The 12,867-nt window shown below is 36.0% G+C and overlaps 1 protein-coding gene across 2 annotated transcripts in view; it reads left to right on the top strand.

The window, feature by feature from the left end:
- Nucleotides 1-96: 96 nt before the first annotated feature.
- LOC140153423 (ragulator complex protein LAMTOR3-like) overlaps nucleotides 97-12,867 on the top strand; it is a 17,528-nt gene continuing 4,757 nt past the window's right edge. The window contains exons 1-4 of one of the 2 annotated variants that reach the window (XM_072176177.1): nucleotides 97-241; nucleotides 9,716-9,750; nucleotides 10,486-10,544; nucleotides 11,234-11,367. In XM_072176177.1, the coding sequence (XP_072032278.1) occupies nucleotides 221-241; nucleotides 9,716-9,750; nucleotides 10,486-10,544; nucleotides 11,234-11,367 (249 nt within the window). In that variant the 5' untranslated portion in view covers nucleotides 97-220. Of the gene's footprint in view, nucleotides 242-7,428; nucleotides 7,555-9,715; nucleotides 9,751-10,485; nucleotides 10,545-11,233; nucleotides 11,368-12,867 lie in introns of those variants that run through there. The other variant, XM_072176178.1, reaches the window with a different exon arrangement.

Here is a 12,867-nt window from a genome sequence, read left to right as displayed (position 1 = left end):
TCATCAGTGGACTTTGACTGTGTGGTTAATACTCTCAGTCTGTACACATGTATGTATGTAGTTCATGTGACGTCCTGCCCACAACCGCCACGATGCGGTTAATTGGACTTTGGCTTCCGTTTAGTGTTATTACAATCAAAAACTGAAAGCACAAAATTAAATCACTTGTTAGTTTTCTACATAACTGCAAAGGGACAGAACTATACATTCACTCTTCATCATGAATGTGCGTTTAGATGAGGTATGTACATTTGTAAATATATGTAGATCATGTTTTAGGTTTGATCAAGTTGTTATCTCTTTGTTTACAAAACTGGCGTGATAAGTTCAGATTGTAGATAATAAATTAATAATAGCCTTAGTGCCGTTAAAAACAAAACCTGAAAGAAAATTAAATCAATTATATTAGTTTTCTACATAATTGCATGCAAACAATAATTACACATACGGTACACTGTATGTATAAATCTACATTTAAAATGACTTGGACTTTGTTATTATTCATGAATTCAACTTGTTTTTGATACACATACAATGTAAAGGAGGAAGCACTTCTAGAGACAGTAGGTTTCTATTGAATAGAATAGGTATCAAGTTTGTAGGTCTATCTCTCTTGAATGGAATATAGCGTTGATATTTTTGGAGTTAAGTTTTCAAGCCAGAGTGTGCAAAATGTATAATACTCCCTAGATTCCAGAAAATACAGCACTTTTGTTTTAAAATTAAAAATTATTATCCTGTTTTGTCAAATGAAACAAAGCTAAATCCAAATCCTTTATATAGTTCTAACTGGCAATAAAAGTTAAATTTTAATTTTTAGTCAATTTTTGGAAATAATGGCCCAAAACATGCTTTTTTTAAGTGTTTTTCGTATGCTCTGACATTCAAGCCCAAATACTTGTACAGAGACTTAGAATTTCAAGTTATGCATTCAACTTTTGGAAAACTCATTTTCTAATATTTTCTATAAAACTAATTAGCAAAAATAACATAAAATATTAAAATTTTGACTGATTTACAGCAAGATATCTGGGTCCAGGCAAATATTCCCATGACTTGCAACTTTTGATGGGATAATCTCTTTACAGTGAGGGGTGTTTGAACTGGATAATCATGCATGTTGATCACAGTGACCCATCCATGAATAGTTTGTTTTTCTTTGTTCCTTATCATCATGTACTTTTACTAATTCACAATAATTCAGTCAAAAGATGTCACAACTCACAATTGGTGCATACATTTGTATTTATAGGGCAAGTTTGCATGTACATGTATATCATGTGTCTGGGTGTATTCCTCGGGGAGGGTACTCAAGTTTGGTTTTGGTAGGGACGTGCCGCTGAGATTTTGGAAGTGGACCCATAAATATACCAATTTTTCAAGAAATTTGGACCCATTGATATACCAAAAGTCAAAATTTTTGGCGAATTTAACCAAAATTGTCTTAGTTTTTACAAATTTTCCCAAAATTTTGGGAAAATTTTGAAATTTTTTGCTAGATTAAGGAAAAAATGGGCTGTTTTTCCAAAAATTGAGAAAATATTGAAAAAGGACCCATTCATATACCAAAATAGGCTTTGAAAAAGGGGTCATTGATATACCAGAAGGCCGAAAATGCTACCCATGTTTATGGCACATCCCGTATGGTCATTTGTACCCGGGGGTGTATTGTGGATTATACTCCTCCCCACCAATAATACCAGAATATTTATACGGCATACAATTTGTATTTTGTAAAGATTTGGGCCAAGCCAAAGCATGCATAACGAAGATTCAAATTCTGGTACACGCTGAATTGAAATTGGTGAAATTCGCACTTCCTGCTTAGGATATGAATTGTTTTAATTTTAGTTTGGGTCTATCAGTGCCGACGCCGGAAATTACATTTTTCAGGGGAAGGTCTTAATGTACATGTAGGCAGGATTTGAAGGTTCGGGTGTGTAAATTAAAAAAACTGGGTGTGTAAATTTAAGATTTGTGTACAAAGTAATAAGCCATGTGGCAAAAACTGGGTGTGTATATAATTTGGGTGTATATACAATTTGGGAGTGTATGCCATATAGACTCAGGTAAGTTCGAATCTACTATCAAAGTGAGGCTGTGTGTCTCGCAAAATACTATCAAACCAAGGTTTTAGGTAATAGCGAGGAGCAAAGCGAGGTACAAAATAAAAACATAGTTTATAAACAACGTTTATAATGCTTCTGACATAGTGAGGGGGGTATAGGGGGAGTATAAACAGGCTCCTCACTTCTAATGCGAAATGAACAGTTCCTCGGTCTAAATGCATGTTTCTTTTTAGCCTCGCTTTGCAGTGTGTGTATACACACAAGTGTATACAAATCTCGCTTTGTATGGGTGACCGGTAGAGGTGTACACACTGAAGTACATGTATGTGAATGTACAATGTATAGGAGAAAAGTAATGAGAGCAAATTGTGCCACACATAAAAAAAATGCTTAATTCCAACACTGCTATAAGCTTCATCCCATCTCTATCAAAAATCACAAAAATATTGAATGAACGGAAATAAGAAAAAAATAATTAATTAATTAAAATAAAATAATTTAATAAAACAAACAAAACAAATACAATTTTACCTTTTTTTAGTTATAAATGTGTGTACATTTCTTTATGTTTTTGATCCTTTGTTTTCAGGTTTGGACCCTTTGTTTTCAGACTAAAGGGGGAGGGGTTAAGGGGTACAAATAGCTTCCACTGGACCCCCTACTTTAACCAGGCCCCGATAAACCTGCCACCTTGGAAGATGTCAAAACTCAAAAGGACTTATTTGATCTTCAGAATGTTTCAAGTGTTTAATTACATACTGACCAGTGTATAATGAGTGGTTTCATACTTTCCTGCAGCTTGCCGCTTTAATGACGATTTTGCTTCACTGAGCAGTCGCACCCGAATCGCTAGCAGTGACCAGCAGCAAGCCAATATATCGATCACTCCTCACCGGTTGCTTTGCCCAAGCGGCAGCATCGCTGGGAGTTCAATTCAAGTTAACTCGGGACTCGGGAGCGGTGCTGCTCTGACGTATATGGCAACATGATACGATTTTTGACGATGCTGAGTAGCAACCTTGGCTTTCATAGTCATGTCACTGCCGCTCAGTGGTGTGCCTGCTCAACTTGCAGAAAAGTGCAAGCGGCATGATGAAGTCACACCGCTCAGGGGCAAGTGGCAGCCAAGTATGAAACCAACATTATTTTCATGGTGAAAGAAACCTGGGAAGCTGATCAAATGCAAAGTGGAACATATTAAATTAGTATTTATATACATGTAGTAGCTAATCAAATTTAAGAACACAAAGAGTACAATCAGTACATGTACATGGATCGAATTCCATGGGTTCCTACAGTCACCCATGGAAAACAGGGTACTGAAAACCAGTTCACCATGTTTATGTACAATAGGGTGGGCGAAAAACACTTTTTGTCTCGGATCGACTTAGAACTCTCGGAGAATTTTACTGGGATACATACTAGTATTGTGCTGAAATATCAGTAAGATCGAAGTATGTTTCACCCAGGCAGTAGATTTTCACAAAATCCCCAATTTTGTATAACTCTATAGAGAAATCAGTAGAAACAATCTGGGAAAAGTAGGCATTCAGATGCCATCCTAACCAATATTAAACAATTTGGATAATTTGTTTGGACCCTCTAGAACATCACCAAATAGTAAGCACTAAGCAGTCTCAAATTGGTTACCAGTATTTTTGCTAAAGACACATATGTAACTTAAATATTACTGATATTTGAGTTGCTATATGGGGGTAGGGGTATTAGGCAAAAAAAAATTGTTTGTTTGTCCATAGAGGCTTATGAAAAAGTTGGGTCGGTAGGTTTGGACTTTTTTTTTTTTTTTTTTAATTTGAAGACTGGTAAATAAGTCAAAACACTTTACTGGTTTAACTCTTGAGATGGTTCTGCATGTTATTCTGTTCATTTTCTTTACATTTTCTTTCTTTAAATTTATACTAACCACTGTTTTATACGATGTCCCATCGATGCCAAAAAAAAATCAAAAATCAAAAAAAAAAAAAAATTCAAAAAAAAAATAAATATAAATAAATTCAAAAAATAAAAAAATAAAAAAATAAAATATTAAAAAAAAAAAAAAGACACGGTCGGGACCAGGGTACACGGTCGGTCGGACGTGGACAAACAAACAATTTTTTTTGGCCTTATGGAGCATTTCCCCAGTTCTACTCAATCAAATTTCCCAAATGTGGTATTGTTGCATACATATGAACTACAGCATTGACAAAAACAAGTGACATATGATTTTCGGCTATCCATGTTTTGACAAGAGGTCAAAAGGTCACACAGCCTTGAAAATTACTACAAATAAGGCGTCACATGGCCCTTTAATCCCTGGTCAAGTCAGAGCTGCTCTAAAATCATATCTCATGTATTGTTTGTACTTTTCCAGTTCATTTTTATATATCTACCCAACAAGACCAAGATTGTGAAATTTGACTAAAGTAGAACTGGGGAAATGCCCCATAATGCTACCCGTACCCATTAATTTAGCAACTCAAATATCACCAATATTTTAAAACTAAATATGTGTCTTTAGCAAAAAATAACAGTAACCAATTGGAGACTGCTTGCTATTTGGTGATGTTCTAGAGGGTCTAAACAAACTACCTAAATTGTTTGATATTGGCTATGATGTCATCTCAATGCCTGCTTTTCCCAGGTTATTTCTACAGTTCTACTGATTTCTCTATATAGAGTTGTACAGTAAGAAATAGCAAATAAGTAGAGATTTTGTGAAAATCTACTGCCCGGGCGAAACATGCTCTGATCTTACTGATATTTTAGCACAATAGTAGTACCGTATGTACCCTAGTAAAATTCTCCGAGAGTTCCAAGTCGATCCGAGAAAAAGTGTTTTTGCCCCACCCTAATGTACATGTACAATGTATGGGCCATGAGTTAGTTTGTTTACATTGCAGTAATTCCCTCAGAATACATTGTAGTCAATACAGATTCCAAACAGATAAAACTTACCTCAAATCAGTTTTAGTTGCCCTTAATAACTCCAAATTGACATGACATTCCCCAAAACAGCATTTCGGGGTGTTTTCTTAGTCTCATTATGATAGCAGCTTTTTTAATGGAACTGCTATCCAAATCCTCTAAAATTCCATGTGCGAGTGACTTATCACCATAAAAATCATATATTTGGGTCAAGTAAAGTATAGAAAACATATTTATGTACGTTTCCTTCTTGACCAGTTGTTTTAAATTTCTATGTAAATATGCATTGACATTGTCGTGAATTTGGCTGACTAGCAAATGTGTTAACTAAGGTTTGCCTGGGTTACCTACATACTGTATGTCACATATGTGAGAACAATTCCTCATAAGTCAAATGTTTAAAATTTGGACACAAGTTTAATATAACTGACACTCATCATGGCATGCTATTTAAAGCTTAAAGTTACGGTACTTTTTTTATTTCTTCCGAGGTTATGTGTTGTGCGCCAGGCGTACACAAGCGTAAACAAAGACTCAAAGTGATAACAAGCTGATTGGCGAATCAATGGTCATGGTAACAAGATCGGTTGACCTACTCGTCGGCGCTGCGTAGAAGGGAGGAGACCTAGCCAGTTTTACACAATCACCAGCACATACATGGTAATTCCATACATGTACCTGGACCAAGGACGTTGACAAATCGCGGAAGAAATAAAAATTAAATTTATTACAAGTAAATTTACAAATTTATACATCCACACAGATCATGTTCAAGTCAATCACTACCCATATGCAGTACCGGTACCTGTCATGTACGAACCGGTGCCTTTTGTTACGTACAGTACTGACTGGGTTTGGAATAAAATTAAAAAAAGAAAAAACTGCTTTAAAAAAATGGAAAGAAAGGCTATTTTTAAGCTTACCAAAATTACCGCGCCAGCCAAAGCAAAGTCTATTGTCTTCAGATTTTAAACTGATCGTTTTATTCAATCAGTTTATGTTAAAATAAAATAATTACTCCCTTCTGTTAGACATGATGATAGAAATAATAGTGTCACGTTGATCAGATTATTCGATTTTGAGTGAATTCTATGAACGACTGTGATCAACGTTCATGTGTCAAGCAGCATTCAGCAAGTTTAATAAAATGCCTCTCAAAATGATCTAGAAACGCTAATGCCCAGAAATAATTATTTAGGTGCTGTGCCCTTATTAGGGATTTCAAACGGCCCGGCACCAAAATCGACCCCCTCCCAAGCTCTCGGCCTGCCAAAAACTTTGCCCCTGGGGGGGCATTCGGTGAGAGCAAAATGCAAAAAATATGGGGTCAATGGGTGAGAGCATGATTTTTGGCATTCGGTGAGAGCAAAATGTGAAAAATATGGGGTCATTGGGTGAGAGCCGATACAGGGCCACAAAAACCTTCAACGTCAAATTTCTAGTTCTAAATGGCTTCAAATTTCTTTGTTTTTTCAAAATAAGTAACAAAATCAGTGATAAATGAAATTTGCTGTTCAAATTGAAAAATAAGGGTCTTTGGGTGACAGATCAAATGGAAAAATAAGGGGTCTTCGCTGTGACAGAGCATGTGTTCGTAAAAAAATATGGGGTCTGTGACAGCGATGCTGAAAAGGGGGTCTTAACAGCCCTACATAGGCATCACCTCCAAAGTGGGAGTACCCCCCCTCCGGGCTTTTCCCCCACCCTTTTTTGGGATGGTAAACCGTGAAAATGGTCTAGGCTACTGATAAGCTCTATAAATTGGTCTACATGTAGCTAGGCCTATGGTAGCCAGTAGCATTGCGAACGGTAGCAAGCAGGAAAATTTGCATATTTAACCGTTTAGTACTGCTAAGCCTCAGTGGCGTAGGGTTGTGGCGCCAGGGCTAAAGGATGTGTGACACCGCCCCCAATTCTTGAAAACATTGCTTGGCGCGTGCTGAGATTTGGACAAATAGGGCCCAATTTAATGAAGTTGAATATCGGTCTTCATGATATTTCAATGATTTTTAATTTTCCAAATGTGCGTGAAGCGCACAAATGATTAAGTCGCTTGGAGGGGTGTCCCCTTAAAAATCATAACAGAAGAAAATATCAAAGCAATAATTGCCCTTTGCCATTTTACATTTAGTACGAAAAACAAGTGTTTGGGGCCCAATCAGGCCGGGTAAAATTGGACGATTTTGTGTGCGAGAACCCATATAAAATAGCAAAGCACACTTAATTTAAGGCTAAAATGGTGTGAAAATGAAATTTTCAATTTGAAATGAAATGAAATGTCAAAACTTGATGATCTGTGGCAGAATTGAGAACCTTCTCTTGACACTTGGACCGGGGGGGCTCGGAACCCCGGGCTCGACCCAAGAAGCTCGTTCCGAGATCGAAATATAATTACTAAATATCAGACATGCACACCGTCGCAATCACATGACATGTTTCCGATGAGTCACATGATTAATTGTTAAACAAGAGATCAACGTTCAGAAAGGTCATACATGAAAGTTGTTGATTTACACACAAACCTTAGCTTAGCAAATATCCAAAGAGGATGGTTGAAGTAAGTGACATCTATATGCGGGGATTTACTGTAAAATGGAAGTCTGTAAATTTGATTATATCGTTGTTTTTCTCGTCCTACAGCATCAGAATTATTTTTCATGACTCCTGCAGGTGCAAAATTTTGCACCCTTTCCTACATGTAGATTCATTGGTAAATTCGATTCATTCACTCATGATTGAACCGTGGATTGAACGTTGGTGTCATACTGTCGTGCTATTTGTCGCCAGGGTTGCCTAAAAATTGTAGCTCGAAGGGGGGGCTCAAATAGTGGCTTGACGCACATGCATTGAACAATTTTGCAAACAGTCAAACGGAACAAACTTGAGGCTTGTCATTCATTAGGTAACCCAGGCCAACCTTAGTTAACACATTTGCTAGTCAGCCAAATTCGCCGACAATGTCAATGCATATTTACATAGAAATTTAAAACAACTGGCCGAAGAAGGAAACATACATAAATATGTTTTCTATACTTCACTTGACCCAAATATATGATTTTTTATGGTGATAAGTCACTGCACATGGAATTTTAGAGGATTTGGATAGCAGTTCCATTAAAAAAGCTGCTATCATAATGAGACTGGATCTAGAAACACCCCAAAATGCCGTTTTGGGAATTTTACAAGCTGAAACTTTTTGATGAAAGTCAATCTTTGACAAGATGTAACTTTGCTACGGAAAAAAAAAAAAAAAAATGGTTTTCAGTTTTGGCTTTGTTTACTCAAGGGCTTTGATTTGATATATAAAATGATGCAGTTTGATGGCAAATTTGAATTCACCTAGCATACCTACATTCATGGACATGATATGTTGCCAGCATGATACTGATAGCTGACCATGTTCATGCGACAGGGGTTTAACGTTTTCGTTGATCAGCATATCTCGGCTGAGCATGTGATTGTTTATCACCTCTGCATATGCCCGGTCTGCGTGGCTGCGTTCACATTTTTATAAACTCTCAACAACTAGGAAAATTTTACTTTAAAAAGAATTTCAAATGATAAACATGTCCTTTGAAGAACCCATGCTATAGCATTCTTTGGTCTCTGAGGCTGCATGCTCCTGAACAAACCACTCTTCTTTGCTGGAGAAGTCGACTAGACACAAATTTGCTCACTAATGAGCTTCACATTGAGGCTAGAGACCATTGCATTCTAAATCTAGTCAGATTCGCTGAAGCATGACACCGTGTAAAGCAATGGAAGCTCAGAAGTAAACACAGCCCATCACGATGGGTGATCGTGATTAAAATGTTGCACTTTGAACAGTAAAATTTTGGACTGTTCAAAATAGGCAATCTTTCCTGGGACTATGGTATTCTTGTCTCAAGATAACTCATCAAAATAACTTTCATCTAAATTTCAACATTAACAGAATAAATATCCTCTGTTGCAAAAATTGCAACGCTAACCAACCGAAAAACGATAGCAACATAATCTAACATCGCATGCTTGAAACTATCGTAGTGCAAATTTGAAGCTAGAGTTCTCGAGTACCGGATAAACCACTCTTTGTGTACATCAAGGAAGAAATATCATCATCCCTGATAACACTCTAGTTCCTGGAGAAGGACAAACACGTCCAAAATAGTTGTTTAGGGTATTATGGAAAGCCCAGGAAAACACATGTTTATGGGTCCATATTGAAAGTCCATAATACTGTATTCAATGAGCATGATAGCCACCTGGGAATACAAGTGGCCAACTGGAGTTGGTTTTTGCCCCAATTTCATTTCAAGTAAAGTGAAAGGGGCCCTTAGTTTAAACTAAATGTAAGTTCACAGGGATGCTAATTAATAACATCAAATGTGATAAAGTACTGCATTTGATCATCCACATGAGGATTGATGATGCATTGATCACCAAGCAGGATTTCAACAGTTTAGGATGAAAAGGATAGTGCGCTGACAACTGCAAGAGAAACTACATGTGATGTTTACCTGGTCCATGGTAGTTGGCTAGATGCATGTACCAGGTATTCAAAGTTTACTAGACTTAACTGCTGTTTGCTAAATGATTTTTGTTTCTGTTTTATTCATGTTGATTTGGTCATTTGGTTTTTACTTTGTTTTGTTTATAACTGATAATTGACTTGCATACTTGTCAAGTTAATGATAATTTTGTAATAATGGTTTACTTCTTTTGTTTCTTTATTTCAGGAACTGAAGAAGTATTTCTGGAAGTTGATGCAAATGTAAGGCAAAAAAATTTTTCCTATTTGTTTTCTTTTTATGCCTGCACTGCAAGGAATATTGTTTTTGCAATGTCCGTCTCTCCGCATGTACCTCAGTCCATACATGTAGCTCCAGACTCTTGAATAGATTGGCGGATTGACTTTGGATTTTCAAGATAGAAAGCCTTGGTTAGAAACTTGGTTAGCTACTTTTTGGGGGTTCAATTTACATATTTGTTATTATGACAATGGGCTAATTTGCATATTTTGTGCTGAAATTAATCCTCTGTCTGGATGCTTTATCGCTTCAATGTATAGGCTGGTTAACTTCAGATATTCTAGGATAGGTATGCCACAGTTAGTTAAAACTCACCTCTTTCCCACTGTTTGGCTCTTTTCCTTTCTTGTCTACTCTCTTTTAGCGCTTTGCCTACTTTTGTAAAAGGCGCTTTATAAATCACATTGTTTATGTTAAATGTTTTTGTTGTCGATGCATATATCGTTATTATGATAATGAGGTTTTCTTTCTCTTTTCCATTCACTTGGGTCTTCTTACCTCTTCTTTTCAGGGAGGGGCTACAAAAGGTTTTGCATAGTATACATGTTGTAGCATTTCAGTCAAGGAAGTCAAGTCAGGTCAAGGAAGAAACAACTAAGAACGATCGTTGGTGAAAGATGCCTGAAATTATCATCAATTCAGCTTGAATGATGATTATTGAGGTTAGTTAATCATGATTGTCTTTTATTTTCCCCCAGGGTTGATGGGCTAGAAGCTATTGTTGTAACAGACAGAGATGGTGTCCCAGTTATAAAAGGTATGTCTTAAAATTAATTAAGTAACGAAATTGTCCAGTTATATAATCACTTGGCAGTTTGAAATATAATTTCCAATTGTTAGACATAGACTTTGCAATATGAAATGAGCGGATATATAGAGTTAAGTCTATGAAAAAAGATTATTTAAAAATAAGAAAATGCAAAAGTACAGGAAGTAATTTAACACTGCGGAAAACATAAACTTAAAACAGGCTAAGTATTTAAAGACTTTATGCTTCAGGGCTAGGAAAACTAGATGGTTGCATAGTGCAGCTCTTCATAAGTTGCAGCAAAATGAGGAAAAGAGAAATGAACTAGACAGCATTTGAGCAAATATAAATATCTATACCCCACCCATTCTACCCCTACATCACTGCCTGTTATGGGTCATTCATTGATTGTAAGTATTTACATGATTCTACTGCACTAATTTTATGTCTTGATATAGCCCATGAACTTTCAGCACTGGGGCCAAGACCCAAAAAAGGCACATCCACAGGTCTTTGAGAACCAGTTAAATGTAGAACTAATCCTCAGGATATTGTTGTTTTTCTAAGCCACTGCAGCTATTAAAATTTTACATAATATAATTATTTCCTTCACTCCATGAACTTGACCACTGGAGAAAGTACAAGAGGCACATATAGATATAGAGTGTTTATTGTAAATGTTCTTGTTTCAATTCCAGTTGCCACAGAAGCCGTCCCACAGCTTGCATTAAAGCCTCACTTCCTATCTACATTTGCTATGGCTGCAGACCAAGCAAGCAAACTAGGACTATCCAAAAATAAAAGCATTGTGTGTACATATAACTCATATCAAGTAAGTATAAGAACACATTTCAAATTTCTTGTATTATGTAGGGTGCACGCCATGATAAATAGCTCCCATTGACTTTGACAAACAGGGTCTGGAAAAGCGTAATTTTCTTGCCTCCAGAGCGACTCAGTTCTTCAAAAGTCACCCTTTCTGCAAGTCGAAGGTCAGATGAAGACATTCATTGTAGAAATTATATCTGAGTCCAACATTTTTTTCACAGAAAAATGCCGACTAGATCACCCTATAGCCCACACAACTTCACGCCACCTAACGAATAGCTTGGTGTTTCTGAAATGTAACACATTTTGAAAGTTTAGCCAAATTGTCATAAAAAAGTCAGATTCTGCTCATTTTTCACAGACAATCTATTTCCCAGGCCTAAATGAGGATTAAATATTACCCAGGGCCTAATAGTTGGGTTTAAGCCTTTTTCTAATGTATTTTTAATTTAGATGCGTATTGCACGTTTCCTCGTTTGAAACACTGATTTTTTCCTCCCAGGGTGTAGGAGACTTGTATTTACTAGTGTGCACTCTGTAGAGTCTATACATTGAATCTGAAAGAGTATATTAAAATTGGTAGGAAAAAAGAAGTTTGACATGCATTTACAGTGTTGAATTTAAAGAAAAGCTGTATTGTTTTTACGTTTCAGAGAATGTTGTTGTTTTGGAGCCAATAATATATGGAAGAGCCATTTAGAGATGTATTCTCCCACTTTTTTTTTTTTTTGGGGGCGTTATTATGGTTACATTGATTTATAGTTTTGATTTATAGTTTATAGTGTATGGCATACTTTATAAATACTTGAAATTGTATGGATAGCATAGCATAAAAGTGAATTTTAGTTTATGACATTCACTTCAGGTATGTTTTCATATTAAAATTGACAAAAAGGAAAACAGCATGCAGTTGTTGGAATGTTGTTGTTTTTGGAGCCAATACCATATATGGAAGAGCCATTAGAGATGTATTCTCCCACCTCTTTTTTGGGGGCGTGTATTATGGTTATATTGATTTTATAGTTTGATTTAGTAGTTTTACAGTGTATGCATACCTTATAAATACTTGAGAATTGTCTGCGGAGATAAGCATAGCATAAAAAGTGAATTTTAGTTTATGAAATTCACTTCAGGTATATTTTTCATATGAAAAATTGACAAAAAAGAGGAAAACAGTATGCAGTGCTGAAATAATCTAAACTCTAATTCAATATTATGTCACTTCAAGCTTTATCCTCAATACTTGTAATACCTTTTGATTGTTTTTTCGACTCTCTAATTTGTGAGCGTGATCAAGGGAAATGGAAGTGGGATATAGCTAATATTGATTTTGAGATATTGATAAAAGAAAGTGTTAGAATTCTTTTTTGTTTTATATTGTTTTCCTTGATTGATATAAATTAGTAACTTCACAAGAAAAGTCATATTATTAACATAGGGTTTTCGATTTCTAACTTATTTTAAATGTCCTGTTTTAGAAACATATGTAAAACTCATTTTGGAC

This window comes from Amphiura filiformis, chromosome 5, assembly GCF_039555335.1.
Source record: "Amphiura filiformis chromosome 5, Afil_fr2py, whole genome shotgun sequence".
NCBI classification, from domain to species: domain Eukaryota; kingdom Metazoa; phylum Echinodermata; class Ophiuroidea; order Amphilepidida; family Amphiuridae; genus Amphiura; species Amphiura filiformis.
Note: the sequence above shows the minus strand (reverse complement) of the source record. Positions and strands in the feature narration are given on the sequence as shown.